The sequence below is a fragment of the Oncorhynchus keta genome, chromosome 23, assembly GCF_023373465.1.
Source record: "Oncorhynchus keta strain PuntledgeMale-10-30-2019 chromosome 23, Oket_V2, whole genome shotgun sequence".
Lineage (NCBI taxonomy): Eukaryota > Metazoa > Chordata > Actinopteri > Salmoniformes > Salmonidae > Oncorhynchus > Oncorhynchus keta.
This window is the reverse complement of record NC_068443.1, coordinates 19,368,838-19,391,354: the sequence shown is the minus strand read 5'-3', so window position 1 is coordinate 19,391,354 and position 22,517 is coordinate 19,368,838. Positions and strand designations below refer to the sequence as shown.

The window sequence follows — 22,517 nt, the reverse complement described above, 5'->3', positions numbered from 1 at the left end:
AGCAGACAGAAGAGAAATGTGAGGCGTTTTTAGGGTAGGTTTCAGAAAGAAAACAAGAAAATGTTTATTTGGGAAATGGTTTCCTATTCCCTGTAACTGTTCCATAATATGAAAGAGTAGAAATGAAGATGGGGCAGATTTTTTTTTTTTTACATCATTACGAAGAGGAAAATAAGGAACCCAAAATTGGAATGAAATAGAGAAAGAACCGTGAGTGTCAAATTGTGGGTTGATTTTTTAACTTACAATATGAGGGTTGCTCAATAAGAAGCCCATTGACAAATCTAGTTCAGAGTGAAGCATCGGTTAACATATCTAGAATGTAAAGTAACACAAATCGATCACAACAAAATAGTGAAAACTTTTACATACAGCTTCAATAGAAATAAGACACCAGACCCAAGTACTGAAACTTCACAAGGTCTAATAATTGTCTATCAATTAACTGCAGCCCAACATTCCCTTGAATAAGCAACTCACTGCTGCCCTCTTCTGAATCTACAGCCAACAAGTGTCATGATCATACATAACTGAGACACCACTCATTAGGATACTATCTCAAAGGAAATTTACCCATTATCAGTCCTTCAACAACAATGATTAAATGTCCCTATATTTAATCAAGAACAGTGGCACTGGTCCTTGAGAACAATTAGAATCTTGTATATTTTAAGATGTTTACTGTGTAAATATTAAATAATTGGGTAACAATCCACATTGGTTTACTTTTCAGCTAAAACCTACCTGTCACTGCATACAAGTCAATTTAAGTTTAAATAGTGATCACACAATTGTTTCAGCTGTTCAATACAGTAGGCCGGTGCTGTTCACACACCAATGCTTATGGAGTAGTAGACCTTCATTCGAGTTGCTTCAGAAAGACCAGACCATGGTTGGAGTTTACTTTGGCCAGGGCGACTTGCAGTTAACTCCCTCTAGCAGAGATGAGAGTCACTCTCTGAATAAAGAGAAACGGAAATCCAACAAAGTGCACCTCCGTCTGAAGACCAAAGAAAAGATAACAATAACAAGTGCAAGAGGTATATGATATCATTCTGTCTCTCAGTGGGAAAGTACCACATGAATACTAAAACATAGGGCATCTTCTGATGGGATTGCAATCGGAAGTTAAATTAATTTGAAGCCAAATCCTCATCAACAACAACAGGTACACAAACAGAAACAAAACTCTTACCACTACTTTTATGACATCAATCATTGAAGTCAACTATGGAGGAATGTTATAAAAATGGATTGAAAACACATAAAATGCAATTCATGTACTGTAAGTTTACAGCAAACGTATTGTAAAACATGTATGACACAATTGACTTTCAACCAAAGCCATCTATAAGAAGTGGGTGTCATATCTTTTCTCTAATAGAAAGGGAACCAATTCACCACCCCCCGGTTGGACTCAACCACCTTCCAGGAACTTTTCCTTCCAGTTCTAACATTAACCAACAGGCCTAATTTCCTGAAACTGGAGCCTCCCTCTGCGTCGTGAAACGAACACAGCAGCAGCAACACCTGCACCAGTAGGAGACCAGCCAGGACATGAGTCAAGAGTCCAACCATTACAGACACACTCTAATATTATAGTGCTACACAGGAATAAAATAATATTGTGTATTTCTCTCATTTCCAATTAGAGACCTTGGAATCCATTCTCAAAATGAATCACATTGATGAATATAAACATCAAAATCCTTACCGACATTAACAGAGTTTCATTTGCATGATAAACAGAAAAATTGTCAGTTAAATATTTTACATTTACCAACACAGAAAACATGTATTATTTTACTGATGCAATCTGTGATAATATTGCCAAGGTAACCTAAATACAAAACAATGGTAATTAAATAACAAAGAATGTCATGAGAGATGTCTTGAGCACTATTTTTACAGAAAGCAAAAACAACATCTACCTCAAAGCCCTTGGGGAAATGACAACTCTGACTTGGTATAACAATCACATGGCTCCTTATTTTCGAGAGCAGAGAGCAACCCACATGTGCCCTGACAGAATCCCACAGCCGTTGTGAAGCTCTTTCCAAGCAGAACTTGATTGATTGGCTTTCAATTGAGACACGCTCCTTGTTGGAAAGAACGACCTCACCACAGGGACAATCTAGTAAACAGACTTGGAAGTCCAGGCCTGCATGGTGTCTCCATACCATCCGCTAGGAAGGCAATGCCGGATCTCATGCATCTGTGGTCAGACCAGACCGACACCACTTCCTTCTAAAGCAGGGCTGCTTCGAAACCACGGCAGTATGTGTTCACTCTCTCCCTTCCTCAACCTTTTTTTAGAGGCTAAGAATGCACATAACCATGTGGTATGCTTCTGGAGTTCGGGACACCGGGTCTCCCAAATGAATGGAACTGTTTATCGCTCAAATCAACAACAGAAGAAACTCTCTCCAGTTCACCATCTTTGATCAGACTAGAAGAAGTGTTTGGTATAACCCCCTTTTCTCCGGCAACAATTTTCTTGTCATATACAGTGCATTCGGAAAGTATTCAGACCCCTTGACTTTTCACACATTTTGTCACGTTACAGCCTTATTCTAAAATTGATTAAATAAAAAAAAAAAATCCTCAGCAATCTACACACAATACCCCATAATAACAAAGCAAAAACATGTATGCAAATGTATTAAAAATAAAAACAAATACCTGACTTACATAAGTATTCAGACCCTTTGCTATGAGACTCGAAATTGAGCTCAGGTGCATCCTGTTTCCATTTATCATCCTTGAGATGTTTCAACAACTTCATTGGAGTCCACCTGTGGTAAATTCAATTGATTGGACAATGATTTGGAAAGGCACACACCTGTCTATATAAGGTCCCACAGTTGACAGGTGCATGTCAGAGATAAAACCAAGCCATGAAGTCGAAGGAATTGTACGTAGAGCTCCGAGACAGGATTGTGTCGAGGCACAGATCTGGGGAAGGGTACCAAAACAGTTCTGCAGCATTGAAGGTCCCCAAGAACACAGCGGCCTCCATCATTCTTAATTGGAAGAAGTTTGGAACAACGAAGACTCTTCGTAGAGCTGGCTGCCCGGCCAAACTGAGCAATCAGAGGACAAGGGCCTTGGTCAGGGAGGTGACCAAGAACCCGATGATCAATCTGACAGAGCTCCAGAGTTACTCTGTGGAAATTGAGAGAAACTTCCAGAAGGACAATCCTATCTGCAGCACTCCACCATTCAGGCCCTTATGGTAGAGAGGCTAGACGGAAGTCAATTCTCAGTAAAAGGCACATGACAGCCCGCTTGGAGTTTCCCAAAAAGCACCTAAAGACTCTCAGACCATGAGAAACAAGATTCTCTAGTCTGATGAAACCAAGATTGAACTCTTTGGCCTGAATGCCAAGAGTCCCATCGAGAGGAAACCTGGCACCATTTCTACAGTGAAACATGGTGGTGGGAACATCATGCTGTGGGATGTTTTTCAGCGGCAGGAAGACTAGTCAGGATCGAGTCAAAGATGAATGGAGAAAAGTTCAGTGAGATCCTTGATGAAAACCTGCTCCAGAGCTCTCAGGACCTCAAACTGGGGCGAAGGTTCACCTTCCAACAGGACAACAACCCTAAGCATACAGCCAAGACAACGCAGGAGTGGCTTCGGGACAAGTCTCTGAATGTCCTTGAGTGGCAAAGCCAGAGCCCGGACTTGAACCCGATCGAACACCTCTGGAGAGACCTGAAAACAGATGTGCAGCGACGCTCCCCATCCACAGAGCTTGAGAGGATCTGCAGAGAAGAATTGGAAAAACTCCAAATACAGGTGTGCCAAGCTTGTAGCGTCATACCCAAGAAGAGGCTGTAATCTCTGCCAAAGGTGCATGAACAAAGTACTGAGTAAAGGGTCTGAATACTTATGTAAATGTGGTATTTCAGTTTTTTCAAGTTTTTTTATTAGGAAACATTTCTAAAATCCTGTTTTTGCTTTGTCATTATGGGGTATTGTGTGTGGACTGATGCCAATTATTATTATTTTTAATCAATTTTAGAATAAGGCTGTACCGTACCAAAATGTGGAAAAGGTCAAGGGGTCTGAATCCTTTCCGAAGGCAATGTAACTCATGACAAGTGTTCATCCTCAATTTATTACATCTTTAGTGTAGGATCACATCCCAGTGATGTACCCGGGCTGAGACCTTTGAGAGGTCGCCAGTGTTCTTTAAAAACTAGTTTAGCTTCTTCCTGAGTCATTAATGAGAGTACAGCCACCCCACCAAATCGGGTTAATCTGGGCTTTTGGCTCCTGGTGGTCCCCTCTCTCGTGAAAGCTAGTGGCCACTACCCGTGGCCACATCTTCGGTGTTGTACGTATGTGTGTGTGAGAGAGAGCTCTGGCCCCAACACAGTGAGCAGATACCAAACCAACTCCTGGTGCCAACAGGATGTAATAACAACAGGCCTGTTTACTCTGCACTCACTTTCATTCAACAGGCCAGGAACCGACACGCATGGAGAACTTTCAATAGTAAATAGCTTCCACTTCCATCTCATTTGCCATAGTTATGACAATCTCCATGCCAATTTGTCACGTGAACCCTGTTATTATTGGGTGTTGCCTTGCTTTGCCTCTCTCCGAGTGTTGTTTTGTTGCCTGTTTTGTTTTCTATTCATTATCATTCTTAAATTAATAAAGGGAACTACACTGAACCAAAATAAACACAACATGCAACAATTTCAAAGATTTTACTTAGTTAAAGTTCATATCAATAAATCAGTCAACTTAAATCAATTCATTAGGCCCTATACTATGGATTTCACATGACTGGGAATACAGATATTTACAGTTGAAGTCGGAAGTTTACATACACCTTAGCCAAATACATTTAAACTCAGTTTTTCACAATTCCTGACATTTCCTAACAAATATTCCCTGTCTTAGGTCTATTAGGATCACCACTTCTTTTTAAAAATGTGAAATGTCAGAATAATAGTAGAGAGAATTATTTATTTCAGCTGTAATTTCTTTCATCACATTCCCAGTGGGTCAGAAGATTACACACACTCAATTAGTATTTGGTAGCAGTGCCTTTAAATTGCTTAACTTGGGTCAAACATTTTGAGGAGCCTTCCACAAGCTTCCTACAATAAGTTGGGTGAATTTTGGCCCATTCCTCCAGACAGAGCTGGTGTAGCTGAGTCAGGTTTGTAGGCATCCTTGTTCGCACACACTTTTTCAGTTCTGCCCACAAATTTTCTATTGGATTGAGGTCAGGGCTTTGTGATGGCCACTCCAATACCTTGACATTGTTGTCCTTAAGCCATTTTGAAGACCCATTTGCGACCAAGCTTTAACTTCCTGACTGATGTCTTGAGATGTTGCTTCAATATATCCACATAATTTTCCTTCCTCGTGATGCCATCTATTTAGTGATGTTCACCAGTCCATCCTGCAGCAAAGCACCCCCACAACATTATGCTTACACCCATGTGATTCACGGTTGGGATGGTGTTCTTCGGCTTGCAAGCCACCCCCTTTTTCCTCCAAACATAACGATGGTCATTATGGCCAGTTATATTTTTGTTTCATCAGACCAGAGGACATTTCTCCAAAAAGTACAATCTTTGTCCCCATGTGCAGTTGCAAACCGTAGTCTGGCTTTTTTATGGCGGTTTTGGAGCAGTGGCCTCTTCCTTGCTGAGCAGCCTTGCAGCTTATGTCGATATAGGACTTGTTTTACTGTGGATATAGATACTTTTGTACCTGTTTCCTCCAGCATCTTCACAAGGTCCTTTGCTGTTGTTCTGGGATTGATGTGCACTTTTCACACCAAAGTACGTTAATCTCTAGGACACAGAACGCGTCTCTTTCCTGAGCGTTATGACGGCTGCGTGGTCCCATGGTGTTTATACTTGAGTACTATTGTTTATACAGATGAACGAGGTACCTTCATGCATTTGGAAATTGCTCCCAAGAATAAACCAGACTTGTGGAGGTCTTACAATTCTTTTTCTGAGGTCTTGGCTGATTTATTTTGATCTTCCAATGAACTCAAGCAAAGAGGCACTGAGTTTGAAGGTAGGCCTTGAAATACATCCACAGGTACACCTCCAATTGACTGAAATGATGTCAATAAGCCTATCAGAAGCTTCTGAAGCCATGGAATTTTTTTTTTTTTACATCTTCCAAGCTGTTTAAAGGCACAGTATGCAAACTTTTGACCCGCTGGAATTGTGATACAGTGAAATTATAAGTTAAATAATTGTTGGGAAAATTACTTGTGTCATGCACAAAGTAGATGTCCTAACCAACTTTCCAAAACTAGTTTGATAACAAGAAATTTGTGGAGTGGTTGAAAAACGAGTTTTAATGACTCCAACCTACAGTTGAAGTCAGAAGTTTAAGTGACTCCAACCTAAGTTTACACTAAGTTTACAATTTGTTTTTCAACCACTGCACACATTTCTTGTAGGGGCGTGGATCAGAAAGCCAGACAGTATCTGGTGTAACCATAATTTGCCTCGTGCAGTGCGACACATTTCATTCGCATAGACATCTCCTTCACATAGAGTTGATCAGGCTGTTGATTGTGGTCTGTGGAATGTTGTTCCACTCCTCTTCAATGGCTGTGCGAAGTTGCTGGTTATTGGCGGGAACAGGAACACGCTGTTGTACACGTAGATAGAGCATCCCAAACATGTTCAATGGGTGACATGTCTGGTGCGTATGCAGACCATGGAAGAACTGGGACATTTTCAGCTTCCAGAAATTGTGTACAGATTCTTGCGACATGGGGCCGTGCATTATCATGCTGAAACATGAGGTGATGGCAGCGGATGAATGGCATGACAATGGGCCTCAGGATCTTGTCACGGTATCTCTGTGATTTCAAATTGCCATTGATAAAATGCAATTGTGCTCATTGTCTGTAACTTTTGCTTGCCCATACCTTAACCCCACAGCCACCATGGGGCACTCTCTTCACAACATTGACGCCAGCAAACCGCTCGCCCACGTGACATCATACACGCTGTCTGCCATCAGCCCGGTACAGCTGAAACCGTGATTCATCCGTGAAAAGCGTTTGAGCATTTGCCCACTGAAGTCAGTTACAACGACGAACTGCAGTCAGGTCAAGACCCTGGTGACGACAACGAGCGTGCAGATGTGCTTCCCGAGAAGGTTTCTGACAGTTTGTGCAGAAATTCTTTGGTTGTGCAAACCCACAGTTTCACCAGCTGTCCGCAGTGGCTTCTCTCAGACAATACCGCAGGTGAAAAAGCCAGATGTGGAGATCCTGGGCTGGCGTGATTACATCTGGCCTGCAGTTGTGAGGCCAGTTAGAAGTACTGCCAAATTCTCTAAAACAATGTTGGAGGCGGCTTATCGTAGAGAAATTATCATTAAATTCTCTGGCAACAGCTATGGTGGACATTCCTGTAGTCAGCATGCCAATTGCACGCCCTATCAAAACTTGAGACATTTGTGGCATTGTGTTGTGTGACAAAACTGCACATTTTATAGTGGCCTTTTATTGTCCCCAGTACAAAGTGCACCTGTGTAATGATCACACTGTTTAATCATGTTCTTGATATAACACACCTGCCAGGTGTGGAGAAATGCTCACTAACAGGAATGTAAACAAATATGTGAACAAAATTTTAGACGCATGGAATATTTCTGGGATCTTTTATTTCAACTCGTGAAACCAACAGTTAACATGTTGCATTTATATTTTGTTTCAGTGTCAATTGCCTTTTATGAACTGGGCGGGTCGTACTGTACTACTTAAAGCCATTCGTCTGTATTTTATGTAAATGTGTTCTATTGGATAATTACACGCCACTCAAATACTTCCTCTGCTCTCTACAGTACAGTACCATGGGGAGCCTTGGGCATTATTTGTACGGAGAAATGCATTATTTACCAGATATTGAGTTTAAATAACATTTTATCGCAAGTTCACAAATGATAGCGAGACAATAATTACATTTCAGTAAAACATCCGAGTACACCACAGCATAGAAATATGCAAGTCATTCATATACACATAAGATTATACAGATATTCCTAAATCCCGTGATAATGTCAGAGAGACAACCTATTGTGAGTTACTCCCTGCTTTCTCTAGTACGGAACATTATGGTATAGAAATTGACTTAAGAGTAGGGGCTCTGTAAAGTATTCCGTGTATTTCAAGGGACACAGTTTCAACGGACTTTGCTACATGTTACATACCCACTGCATACCTCACAGTTCTACAGATCCCACTCGATGCATCGCTTTACTCAGCAGAAACATGGGAACATGCAACACTTGGAGCTGGAGGGAAACCATGTGCATGGAGGGAGGGGGATGGCTTTACTGACACCTGCAACTGAAAAAGAAGAAGGAAAAAACAGGTGTGACAATCGCTCCACACTGTGATTTAAGTACATCATCAGAAACCATGGATTACATGTGTGACAGAGACCATTATGTCTGTCCAACCTCCCGTCAACAACAACCAAGTTTGGATATATTCATAGTTTGTCAGTGCAAAGAGGACGATATCTCCACAAAGTGCTGATGAGTGAACGCTTCCTCACCTTGGTGTAAATAACATCTAGTGGACTGGTCAGTAATTACCACATTGAGAGGAACATCGATTTCTATATTTTATACGTTACAATGAGGTAAGGGTGTATGACTACACCTGAGGCTAAGACTTAACTTGATGTGATACAACGAAGCAGATGGTAAAATCTGGTTTCAATGGTTATGGAACCTCAAATATAGAGGTACAGTACAACAACTTTCTGACAGAATACATTTGTTGTAAGGCAATAGCAACTCGGTGCATTTCTGCATTGCGTTGTAAGTGAGTTAGTTACAGCAGCCTTTTCATGCGGCAGGTGTGTTTGTCTAATGTGCATGGTGGCCTGGTCCGTAGAGGTGGTCAGAACATCCAGGCCCTCGTCTTGCTTCTCCAGCTCAGTCTCAGCCTCCAGAGCAAGATTTTTCAGCTGCATTAGCATCTGAGAGAACAGGGAGAGAAACATATAGGCACACACACACACACACACTTGATTTAGCTTGTGGTTCGCACTTTTGGATCCATTTCTTCTGTTTCACTTTACAGGGAAAAGTAAATCAAGTGCAGCTCAAGTATTTGACATATGTACTTGACCTCGGTCTGTGGGAGTCATTTTGTTTCTTGTTGTGGGGGGAAAAGTGTCTTGTCTAGGCGTTATGTCCTGAGAGGAGAGGGAGTGAGTCAGTCAGTGGAAAAGACGGGGGAGATGAGCAGAGAGGAGGAATAACACTTTCTTCTCAGTCATAATTCTTCTTCCACTGCCTGCCGGGGCCAAGGAGACAGAAAGAAAACGATCTATAATAACTGAATTTACATCGCTAGGTCAAGACACAATCGCCATGTGAAACTATATTCATGTGACTAGTATATGATACTCAAGCACATGGTGGTTTGACAGAGGTGCTCCTCTGGTCATCGATAAAAAACAAGTCAAATTAAATGTTATTTCAACTTTCCATGTGTTCAGGGAATTCTGCAACTCCATCTCCAAGCTCCAAAAACTGTGTATGTAATGGTCAATGGAACATCTAAAATAAACTGCGTTGTGCCAAGCAAAATCTAATAAACATTCGCTCCTAACTCCACCGTGGTTTCTGAACTAATATTATGTTATCCTACACATGCTCACACACACACACCCATTGACATTATGTACGTTTTCAACTGCCAGTAAGTGACACAGACACAATGTGCACAGGACCTTTAACTCAGTCCTACTGCTCAAGTTCAATATCATCACACTGCTGCTTGAAAATTAGGTTTGTTTGGGTGTATTAACTTAGTCAGATATGTTAGTAAAATACACACAAGTTTTAAAAAGCAGGCTAATAACCTCAGCAAACTGATGAAAGGTGAGGTGAGGTGACTCGTAGGAATTTGTTTAGGACATAAAGAACTGTAAATATTTAACTGATTTGAACAATAAACCTATTGATAATCTGTATCAAATATCTTTTGATAAAAGGGTCTATTTGCTATACACTTGGGTAGGAAATAAGGTTGAAAGTGGCTCTCAACGAGGGGCTCTTACTATAGGTTCTAATCATGATATGAATGACTTCAAGAGAAGGGTTGGGTGTGTCAAAAAGTGTACTATCGTATCACTTGAGAAAGTGGCAGGCTTTGTAGTTCAAAAGAACCATTAAGACTTATCAGCACAACATAATAATCCATTGATAGATAAAGAATACACATCCCTGAATTGTACAAAGACTAATTGAGAAAAATGTCACTTACATGATCGATTTGTTTGTAAAATGATTATATATAAAACTATATTGAGATACAATCGTATTGAGACCATTCTGAAGTGGTCAATACTTAACTTGCAATACCTAACTAACTATTCCGTTGTAAACGCAGTTTCCACAAAAGGCTCATTCAATCTTAGCTTCATTCAGTTTGAAAGAATTGCTTATGGGACAGTAAGAACCATCCATATGTCTGGAGAGACTGTAGCCTATGTTTCAGGAGGATTATGAAAATGACAACATACCTGTAACGGTTCACCAACCAATTACATATGTGGTCTTAGATATACACAAAATGTTGTGTTATGAAGAGGTTTAATATGGAATACAGCATTCTGAGAAAGTTATAATAATGTGTTAAATAAAAAATAATTGACTGCATTTGCGTCACTGTTTATGTCTCGCGACCATAGACCATGTATGGAGCTCACCCTGTTCAACATTATGGCTATGAATGGAAATACTTTATACACTGTCTGACCAGAAAAGTCGACCAAATAACTGGCCATGTATCTTTCCCTCTCTCCTCTCTCTCTCCTAAACACATTGGAGTTTGGTTTGTGGTCTCACCGACTTACATATAAAATATAATTTGACAAATCTAAATCATTACAGTGAATCTCTGTTTGGAATGGAAATACAGCATTTATCTTCCCATGATTTCCATGGGCAAAGTTATGCTTGTTCTTTAAAACCTGCTATTGAAATGGAATACCTTTCCTGAATCGTAACATGGTTATTAAATTATGCATTTCCTCTACATACAAAACAGGTGTCTACAGGACAGGTATTAAGCAGAAAGAGAGACAATGTAAGGGCAGTATAACTTTAGACTGCTTTAGTATACAGATGGAGAGATCTCTCACCTGTCGGAGCTCCTGAACCTCAGCCTGAGTAACCTCTGGTTTAAGGACATGTAGATGCACCTGGGAAAGCTCTCCTGCTGGGACCGTACTGGGGACCTCTGTCTCCTGGTACTGCTGCAAGCCTGCTCCAAGGAAGGGGGACAGAGATTTTTTATTTTACCTTTATTTTACTAGGCAAGTCAGTTAAGAACACATTCTTATTTTCAATGACGGCCTAGGAACAGTGGGTTAACTGCCTGTTCAAGGGCAGAACGACAGATTTGTACCTTGTCAGCTCGGGGATTCGAACTTGCAACCTTTCGGTTACTAGTCCAACGAACGCTCTAACCACTAGGCTACCCTGTGTGGTACAGTGAGAAGGCAACTCAAACAAACAAATGATCATCCTATGAGCGTAACAATATCCCCATGATAATGTATGGGGGAAAGCTCATAACATAAAAGGCAGAATTGTATAATAAATCAATAATCTAGAGCAGGGGTCAACATAGTTATAAATAATTTGTATACAGCAACATTAACCGCAAGAATCCCAAACAGATATAGTATTTGACAAACACAGAATCCTTTAAAACCTTGATTACACTGGAATACGACCGCCAATGTCTCTCTAGTTATGTGTGGGAGCACTTGGGAACAGATTTCCTAAATTAAAACACACTTTGAGCTGATATCCTGGGGATTTTACAGTCTTATGTCAAACAACAAAAATGATATATGTTTTAAATCAGAAAACTTGGGGTGCCAAATAAAATGATCTAGAGTGTATCATGACATTTGAGCCTAAAGATATTTCAAATATATATATTGAACTAATGCTAAAATACAGACCTTTACTGCCACTTGGTGGTCAAATACAAACCAATGTACAATACAAAATAAACAAAGAAGAACAACTGCCTGTGACTTCAGAGGTGAAATCTACAGTTCTTACCTGCATTCCATATTAAAACTTGATTCTGGTCACATGGGGTTGTGGCTGGGGTCGTCTTAAAGGTAGAGTACTCACTCGTGTACTCTACCTTCTTCTTATACTGCATCTCTAGCACAGACATGGCCTCCGGCATTTTAGCCGACAGGAGTCTGGAGCATATGTCTGGCTTCCCTATGAACCTCTGCCTCACACTGATCTCATAAGGGTTGTGCACCCGGATGTCATCCACCTCGTCCCTCTCAAAGTGGTGGAGGAGCACATAGTTTGTGTCTCGGACTTCTAAAGAGGAGACCATCACCATCAAGCAGCCAGGCTTCAGGCACGAGTCCCCACGTCTGGAAACGATGGCTCGTATGCTGGTGATCACTCTGTGCTTGCCTGTTGCTGTTCCCTTACAATTGGCCTCTCTGGCAGCATGCTCAGCATTGGCATCCTGCTGACTCTTCCAGGGTAATTTGCCAAAAGGCCACCAAGGGGGAGACTGCAGTTCAGACAGTAGCCTGCGGAGTGAATGGTGACAGAAGTTAGAGGAATCCATCCAATTCAGTGACGGTTTACACAAATCAATCTTCTGGACTATCCAATCTCAATTCCTTACTCTTATAGATTAACCAATTACATGTAAATAGAAAGGCATCAAAACATCAGACAATATCCATGGCAAGCTACAATATTTGTAAACATAAAAACAATAAAACAGTTACATGACAAGGACAAGAGGTAGAATAGAATATCAAAATCCTCCTTACTTGTCTGCCACGTCCAGATCAGAGTCGATCTTGTCCAGGCCCTGCATGACGTTATCAAACTGCTCTCCCTGGTGGTGGAGGACATTCCCTGTGTCCTCTAGCCGTCTTTGAGCCCCTGCCACCAGGTTAATCAGCTCCCTCCCCTTGGTGGGCTGTGCCTCGGCCCCCTGGACCTCAGTAGAGGGGGACAACAACCTCTCCCTCCAGAAATGCTACAGGACATTGTAGACCACCAACCGGTTGGGCCTCAGTGAGCCGAACCAGTGCTTGAGATTCCCCTGTTCCAACACAGTCAGAGCGCTGAAGATGAAGCTGGACGATTCCATCTTGATCTCCATGATCCTGGTGAGGCGGAAGCCAACCAGGTTCTCGTTGCTCTGGTCTGAGGTGAAGCGCAATATGGTGCGGGTCAGGGACAGGGTCCCGGCCTCCCAGCGCTTCTCGCTGTTGATGTAGTAGGAGCCTGGCCAGCTGTGGATGGGGATGTCTTGGTTTGGGCTTGTCATCTTGACTTGGCTTCAGATGCTCACTTAGGTAAAGAGGGGTGAACATAAATTCAGATGTCATATTAGAAATAACAGAGTACTTGAATCAAGGTCAAGATGTTCATCAAGATTAAAGATTAGACCCTAAACCTTTGGAACTACCAGCTAGGTATTTCAAGTAGCTAGCTAGATGTCATCATGGTAATCAATGAACTTTGGACTAGCTATTTAGACCTACTGCATGGCAGTAACGTTACAGCTAGAAACATACGTTATCGTGTAATAGTTAACGTTACTTTGCTAGGGCCACTTTGTATATGCTAAGCTTGCTAGCTGGCTATAAAAACATGCACAATCATAATACGCCAGGAAGCTATCTAACGTTAGCTAGTTATCCAGCCAGCAGCCATCTTCATAAACTTACCTCTAAAATAAAATAAAATATATTTAGCATTAAATTACATTCGTGTGCAAACTAAATAATAGCTGTAACCAAACAAAATAGCTAGCGACCATTCAACGTTCATGTTTTTGTTTACTTTTTAGAAACCTGGCACGTGAGCTCTTGCAGGGTTATGACTATCCCAGGAAATCAATGGCAACAATTCTGCAATGTTGGGCAAGGCGCTAATATTATCGATTGTGCAAAAGTAATTTTTATTCGAGAACAGTTGTTCTGTGAATATATATTTCAATCTGTCAGTTTAATAATTCGTAAAATTAAATAAAAACACCTGTTTGCAGGCGACTGATTTGTTTAGGAAGTGGAACAGCGGCAGGTTCTCAGTACAGACATGTTTACAGTCCGTCTCGAAACAATGATCCTGCTACCTTAAATGTGTAGATTTAAATGATTGTCTAATTTCGTTGCTTATATGTACTACATACATTGTATTTTTAAGACAACGTTGAATTAGCAGACAATACCCAAAATGTACGGAAACAATAAGGTGCAAAAAAAATAAACAAATGTAGCTTTGTAATTAATATTGGGCTTGTGCATCGATAAATGTGTTCCCTTGCAATGCAAACTGAATATCATAGCCATAGCATGTAAAATAGAAAGCTATTTGTAGGTTCGAATAAACGAACCAGACCCTCCTAATTTTCGATGTATCTTTGTAATGCAAATCCCAAAATGATGTAGTTATATCGTAGATACATCGCCAGTTTTAATTGCTTGCTAACTAGTTAGCTATATCCAGGATTTGTTTACATTATTGATTATCATAGACAGGGAGTCTTACTATAACTGCTGCAGCCTTGTCAAAATACCAAGGCAATCCTATGAAAAATTCTGGTCTTCGCACTTTGTGGATTACATAGACAAGGAGTTGAGCTATTCCAAATTCTTTAAAAGGTACTTACTTCCCAACCACCCATTCATGTTCTCGAGGAAATTCACTAGACTGGACATGCAGACAACAGTGGATCACTGAAGAGGGGAAACCAACCTTCCAGAAACTGCTGCAGCAATTTGGTAAATAAATGTTGTTACAGATCTATTACAATGCCCAGTAACTTTGTATTCATAATGTTGGTGTGACATGGACGAGTTTGATTAGCCGATGCATGGGCTGTTCTGATCTGTGATTTGACAGCCATATCTCATCGTCTGTGGAATTATCTGATATAATTTGTGCTGCAGTTATGATGAACAAATAACCCATTTCTAAGTTGTTTTCACATAAGGTTTTTCTATTTTTATTTTTACCCTTGCAGATGAGACTGGTTCCTGTTGCAAACAGTAATGTGAAAGAATACAATGCAAACCCCAAGCAAATTATTTATTCACTACTGGAAAGAATACATCCAGAATGGACACACGTCACCAAAAGGATGTCTATCTGAACAATTCGAAACTATCAAAATAAAGAAAGTCGCACACTCCATGTATAATCTCCCAGCAATTTAATGGGTATTTACCAATGTTTCGGCATCACCCTGAGGAAGGCACAGTGATGCCAAAACATTGGTAAATACCCATTAAATTGCTGGGAGATTATACATGGAGTGTGCGACTTTATTTTGATAGCTTATTCGCCGTTAGTCAGCACCTCCACACAAACTATTATTCTGGGTGGGCGCCAGCTCATGTTTTTTAAATATTTTATCTGAAGGATTGACACATGTCAAGGTATTGAATTCACTGATATGTTGCCTCAGTCCAAAAGAGCAGCAGTCCAAAAGATTTGAAAGTGTTTATTTGTAATAAATAGTACCTGTACTCTTTGCGTTCTTACGAATCTATGCAGTATTTAGTTTTTTTTAATGTATTATTTCTTACACTGTTACCACAGGAAATCTTAAGTCTTATTACATACTGCCGGGAGGAACTATTGGATATAAGAATAATGCCAATTTACCAACATTGTGACCAGGAACACGACAGGTCTGTTCAACACTGGTCCAACCAATCTGATTCCACGCTTCAAGATTGCTTGAAGCTGGGATATGTTCCGAATGGCGTCGAACAACAACATTGATGTATACGCTGATTCGGTGAGCGAGTTTATTAGCAAGTGCATCGGTGATGTTGTATCCACAGGGACTATTAATACCTTCCCCAACCAGAAACCGTGGATTGATGGCAACATTCACACAAAACTGAAAGCGCGAACCATTGCTTTTAATCAGGGAAAGGCGACCGGAAACATGACCGAATACAAACAGTGTAGCTATTCCCTCCGCAAGGCAATCAAACAAGCTAAGCGTCAGTTTAGAGACAAAGTAGAGTCGCAATTCAACGGCTCAGACACGAGAGGTATGTGGCAGGGTCTACAGTCAATCATGGACCACGAAACCATCCACGTCACGGACCCCGATATCTTGCTCCCAGACAAAATAAACAGCTTCTTTGCTCGCTTTGAGGACAATACAGTGCCACCGACACGGCCCGCTACCAAAATCTGCAGGCTCTCCTTCAGCGCAGCCAACGTGAGTAAAACGTTTACATTTTTTTTTTTTTTTTTTTTTGTACTTTATTTTACTAGGCAAGTCAGTTATGAACAAATTCTTATTTTCAATGACGGGCTAGGAAAAGTGGGTTAACCCTCGCAAGGCTGCCGGCCTAGACATCATCCCTAGCCACGTCCTCAGAGCATGTGCAGACCAGCTGGCTGGTGTGGTTGCGGACATATTCAATCCATCCCTATCCCAGTCTGCTGTTCCCACATGCTTCAAGAGGGCCACCATTGTTCCTGTTCCCAAGCTAAGGAAGCTGAGCTAAGCGACGATCGCCCCGTAGCACTCACTTCCGTCATCATGAAGTGCTTTGAGAGACTAGTCAAGGATCATATAAGCTCCACCCTACCTGACACCCTAGACCCATTCCAATTTGCTTACCGCCACAATAGGTCCACAGACGACGCAATGGCAATCACACTGCACACTGCCCTAACCCATCTGGACAAGAGGAATACCTATGTAAGAATGCTGTTCATCGACTACAGCTCAGCATTTAACACCATAGTACCCTCCAAACCTCGTCATTAGCTCGAGACCCTGGGTCTTGACCCCGCCCTGTGCAACTGGGTCCTGGACTTTCTGACGGGACGCCCCCAGGTGGTGAGGGTAGGAAGCAATATCTCCACCCCGCTGATCCTCAACACTGGGGACCCACAAGGGTGTGTTCTCAGCCCTCTCCCGTACTCCCTGTTCACCCATGACTGCGTGGCCATGCACGCCTCCAACTCAATCATCAAGTTTGCAGACGACACTACAGTGGTAGGCTTGATTACCAACAACGATGAGACGGCCTACAGGGAGGAGGTGAGGGCCCTCGGAGTGTGGTGTCAGGAAAATAACCTCACACTCAACATCAACAAAACAAAGGAGATGATCGTGGACTTCAGGAAACAGCAGAGGGAGCATCCACATCGACGGGACAGTAGTGGAGAAGGTGGAAAGTTTTACGTTTCTCGGCATACACATTACGGACAAACTGAAATGGTCCACCCACACAGACAGCGTGGTGAAGAAGGCGCAACAGCGCCTCTTCAACCTCAGGAGGCTGAAGAAATTTGCCTTGTCACCAAAAACACTCAAACAGATTACAGATTCACAATCGAGAGCATCCTGTTGGGCTGTATCACCGCCTGGTACGGCAACTACTCCGCCCACAACCGTAAGGCTCTCCAGAGGGTAGTGAGGTCTGCACAACACATCACCGGGGGCAAAATACCTGCCCTCCAGGACACCTACAGCACCCGATGTCACAGGAAGGACAAAAAGATCATCAAGGACAACAACCATCCGAGCCACTGCCTGTTCACCCCGCTATCATCCAGAAGGCGATGTCAGTAAAGGTGCATCAAAGCTGGGACCGAGAGACTGAAAAGCAGCTTTTATATCAAGGCCATCAGACTGTTAAATAGCCTTCACTAACATTGAGTGGCTGCTGCCAACATACTGACTCAAATCTCTAGCCACTTAATAATTACAAATTGGATGTAATAAATGTATCACAATGCCACTTTATATAATGTTTACATACCTTACATTACTCATCTCACATGGATGTACTGTACTCTATACCATCTACTGCATCTTGCCTATGCCGTTCGGCTATCACTCATCCATATATTATATGTACATATTCTTATTCATTCCTTTACACTTGTGTGTATAAGGTAGATGTTGTGAAATTGTTAGATTACTTGTTATATTACTGCACGGTCGGAACGAGAGGCACAAGCATTTCGCTACACTCGCATTAACATCTGCTAACCATGTGTATGTGACCAATAAAATTTGAATTTATGTGAGATTTGATTTAGACATTGCTCAACTGTTCTCTCCTGTCTGCAACAGGGATTTTCCTTAACACGTTTATACCACCCCAGTCTTCTTTTCTTCTGACTGGTTCAATAAGTATTGGGATACCTTGGAGGTGGACGACTACCGCTTCGTCTACATGGAACCCAAAGACTCATGGTATAACAAAACATATTTCATTATAGACCCTAATATGGATATCCTCTTATCTCACTCTCCCTTAACATCATGTGCTTGTTTCTTTCATCACTACAGGACGCCATTCCACACTGATGCGTTTCGCTCCTACAGCTGGTCAGTGAATATCTGTGGCAGGAAAAAAATGGCTCCTGTTTCCCCCGGGCCAAGAAGAGTTTCTACAAGACAGCCATGGCAACCTTGCATATGACATCACTACTTCCGAGCTTCAAGACAAGGGGCAGTTCCCACACTCTGTTGAGGCCTGCCAACCACTAGCGATCATTCAGGAAGCGGGGGAGATCATTCGTGTGCTCAGTGGTTGGCACCATCAGGTTTGTTATTTGGTAAGTGCTGCTGTTTGGATGTGGTGCAAGAACTTATTTATAAATCATTGCCAGTTAAGCACATATAAGCTCATCTGGTTAAGTTTGAAATGTAATAACCCCATTTGTCTCATAATCCTACAGGAAGACACCATCTCTATCAACCATAACTGGTTGAATGGCTGCAATGTGTACATTATGTGGCAGTTTCTTCAGAACGAGCTGTCTGTTGTCCAGAGGGAGATAGAGGAGTGGAGTAACACTTGGAGATACTGTATGTCAAAAGCAGATTTATTTTGGAAAAAGCTGTGGTCTGTAGTAACTAAATTGTTTTTGTTTTCCAGGTCATCATGAAGTCTTGCTCTGGGATTGACTACAGAGAGCTTGCCTCTTTCCTAAAGATCATCGCTGACAACCGCATGTCTTTCTTGAGCTCTTGAAACACCTCAAATTACCCCCTGCATCTTTCAGATACCCTGACCACGTTAGGACCGCACCACGCTGCCTGTGACCTGCAGAGGATGGCTCACATTCTAGAATGTATGCTGTGCAATTACTTTAACTGGAACATTCAACTCTGAGCTCACACAACACCCACCCGTAGATTGCACTCCAGCAGGTATATCTCACTGGTCACCCCAAAGCCTATTCTTCCTTCGGCCGCCTTTCCTTCCAGTTCTCTGCTGCCAATGATTGGAACAAACTGCAAAAATCACTGAAGCTGGAGACTCATCTCCCTCACTAGCTTTAAGCACCAGCTGTCAGAGCAGCTCCCCATACTGTATTTATATATTTTGCTCCTTTGCACCCCAGTATCTCTACTTGCACATCCATCTTCTGCACATCTACTATTCCAGTGTTTAATTGCTATATTGTAATTACTTCGCCACCATGGCCAATTTATTGCCTTACCTCCCTTATCCTACCTCATTTGCACACACTGTATATATACTTTTTCTACTGTACTATTGACTATATTTTTGTTTATTCCATGTGTAACTCTGTGTTGTTGTATGTGTCAAACTACTTTATGTTGGCCAGGTTGCAGTTGTAAATGAGAACGTATTCTCAACTAGCCTACCTGGTTAAATAAAGGTGAAATTTAAAAAACTGAAAGTTTTCTGGAGTAGATTAAAGAAACCATACACTCCACTAGAGGGCAGCACTCCCTTTACCAGGAGTAGGCCACTGTATCCCTTTCTGAGCATCTTTATCAATACACTTAGTTGATAAGGCTTTGGTTTCAGAGATAGGTAGCCCAAATGACTTGCCCGATGTCTTGAAATACATACGTTTATGGATGTTTTGTGTGAATGAGATGTTGAGAAAATGATTAACATCCATACTTTGTGTCCTTATATGTTTATTACACCAGAGATGCATAGTAATATTTCTGACAATAGCTAGTAAATTGTGGTGCACAACTGGCAAACAGCATAGTTTCAAGGAAGATAGGCAAATTATAATTTCAGAGTCTATCTAAAGCAATTTCAATATTGCAAACAAAGTAAAACTATTGTCAGACATGCCTGCTAGTGGTACCAGTGAAATACTGTATTAGATTAATTTGGAATGAGAAGATGTAACTATGGACCCTATCCATGTAGAAATGATATGGCTCTTTTGAACATATGTACGTTTCATATTGTTGGGGTCAATAAATACCTCTATCCTCATTTTGCTTTAGTGTCTTTGGGCCACCAGTCTGGCACAGAGGCCTCTAGAGTCACTGTGGTGTCCTCTGACGCCTTGAGTGTCAGTGGCTCTTTAGCGTGAGCCAGGCGGATCAGGCTCAGGCCCAGCTCTCCAACCCCGGCCCTGTGCTTCCCGGCTGGCTTGCCAGACTGGGTCTGTAGCGATACTCCTTCCTCCAGGCCTTCGGCTGGTGCTGACATGCGTACAGGCATCAGGCGCTTCCGCACCACCCCGGTGTGATGAGTCCTGGCGGTCAACTCCTGGCCAATGTAACAGCCCTTACTGAAGCTGATGCCCTGCATGTAGACCAGGTTGGACTCCAGAGGAAGAGCCACCCCGGGAGGAAGGTCCTTCACCCCCTCAGGAAGTCCTAAGCGAAACAGGTAGATAGAAACATACAGTGATTACAGGAATCATTTCAATCCAACAGCCCTGCTAGCCATATTTTTTATTTTACCTTTTTTTAACTAGGCACGTCAGTTAAGAACAAATTCTTATTTTCAATGACGGCCTAGGAACCGTGGGTTAACTGCCTTGTCCAGCGGCAGAACGACAGATGTTTTCCTTGACAGCTCTGGGACTTGATTTTGCAACCTTTCGGTTACTAGTCCAACGCTCTAACCACTAGGCTACCAGGTTGCAGCATACCGTATACTGCAACCAACTGTTCTATTGTATATGGCATAACAACAACCCAGTAGTTGACAATATACAACCATAGAGTTGGCTACACACCACATAGTATTAGATGAGGCAAGCAAACCATTTCCACTACTTAAACCTCTAGTTGGCTGATCCTACCTATTGCATAGCGGTGCCTGTGGTACTCTTCTGAGTTGCCTTGCTGACACCATGGAATCATTTCCAGAGGATCGACTTCGTTGTCCACCACCAACCTCCAGCCCATGGCTTCAGTTCTCGGATCTTCCTCCCACATCAGAGCTTTTTCTGGGGCAGTGAGATCTGGCTTAGGCCTCTTGTGGCCTGGGGCTGTTCCCTGAGGCAACACAGCCCATAGAGAAAGCTCTGGACAGGTGCTGATCTGCACCTGCCGGCGGATTTTGTACACCTTCAAATGTTTCAAAATTACGTCCTTTATGGTGGTGTCACACTCGACCAGAACACCACAACCCGCTTCTGCTACTTTCAACCTAAATAACAATTTAAAAAAAGAACATGTCAGACATCATGTGGGAGTGCTTCAAATGTATACCACGCCTGGGTTTCTAGTAACTAATCATTCTTAACTGCTGCACAGTAACTTCTATGTGAAACTTAGTAGTTAGATAAGCAAGCCACGCCCACAATGGAGGTTACGGCTAACCTGACCGTAAACAAGATGTAGCTGTTACAATAAGGCATTACCTGTATATGATAATGTCATACAGTGTCCTTCCTTGAACGTTCAGCATGTGCGCATACAAAACGTTCTGTTCCTCTTTTGCAAAGAGCTCCATGTCATTGGTTACAATACCTTGAAGAAACGATCTTGTATCTTGCCCTTGAACTTTCATTAAGGTCCTGTGTGGAAGATGATAGCAAACATACTGTCCCAATTCATTCTTACGTGCTTCCTGACTGTAATTATTGATGTTGGTCCATCCTGCTGGGCACCGAGCATCTGTCCACTGGTACCGGCGTTCGGAACATTTTCTAGCATTTAAATTGCGTGAGTAAAGTCGAAAAAAAGAGTTTGGACCAACCGCGGCCCTAGCGAAACAAACCAATCCCATACAGTGCATTGTTTGGTACGTGTGCGAAAAACAGCAACTAGACAATTAAATAAAATTCGTTAAATAAGTCCAAGACGGGACGTTTCAGCTGACATCTTGATAACAAACTCCATTTTGAATCCCACAATGCACTGCGCGCATTTACGTCACGACGATGGGTGCGTACCAGAAAATTCGTGTGTTCGGAGCTCTGACTAGGACTACCCGCCTGTTGTTTTCAAGGTAATCCACTCGTTCGCGTACGCTGATTCATGGACCGACAACTCTACAGTGTACAAAACATTAGGAACACCTGCTCTTTCCCATGGTTTCAGACTAACCAGGTGAATCCAGATGAATGCAATGATCCCTCATTGAGGTAATTTACTTCCACTTCAATCAATTTCGATGATGGGGAGGTAAACTATAAACTGGTTACCAATGTAATCAGAGCAGTAAAAAATACATGTTTTGTCATACTCATGGTATATGGT

General features: G+C 42.0%; 3 protein-coding genes across 3 annotated transcripts; 1 reads left to right on the top strand and 2 right to left on the bottom strand.

The window, feature by feature from the left end:
• Nucleotides 1–35: 35 nt before the first annotated feature.
• snap47 (synaptosome associated protein 47) lies at nucleotides 36–14,200 on the bottom strand. Its single transcript, XM_035799681.2, is given in 6 exon segments — nucleotides 36–8,882; nucleotides 8,884–8,994; nucleotides 11,170–11,291; nucleotides 12,104–12,603; nucleotides 12,853–13,381; nucleotides 13,762–14,200. Coding segments are annotated over 5 exon segments (1,275 nt in total). The 5' UTR covers nucleotides 13,359–13,381; nucleotides 13,762–14,200; the 3' UTR covers nucleotides 36–8,846.
• A 3,968-nt stretch (nucleotides 14,201–18,168) lies between these two features.
• jmjd4 (jumonji domain containing 4) lies at nucleotides 18,169–19,841 on the top strand (the record flags this gene model as incomplete). The annotated part of the gene is given in 4 exon segments (XM_035800740.2): nucleotides 18,169–18,272; nucleotides 18,369–18,429; nucleotides 18,431–18,637; nucleotides 18,761–19,841. Coding segments are annotated over 4 exon segments (582 nt in total), but the record flags the coding sequence as incomplete, so codon positions are not given.
• Nucleotides 19,842–19,962: 121 nt separating this feature from the next.
• Nucleotides 19,963–22,243, bottom strand: iba57 (iron-sulfur cluster assembly factor IBA57). Its single transcript, XM_035799680.1, has 3 exons — nucleotides 21,677–22,243; nucleotides 21,113–21,462; nucleotides 19,963–20,681 (listed from the first exon to the last, which is right to left on the bottom strand). Exons 1-3 carry the CDS (start codon nucleotides 22,051–22,053, stop codon nucleotides 20,290–20,292), a joined length of 1,119 nt encoding a protein of 372 aa, XP_035655573.1. The 5' UTR covers nucleotides 22,054–22,243; the 3' UTR covers nucleotides 19,963–20,289.
• Between the last annotated feature and the right edge of the window lie 274 nt (nucleotides 22,244–22,517).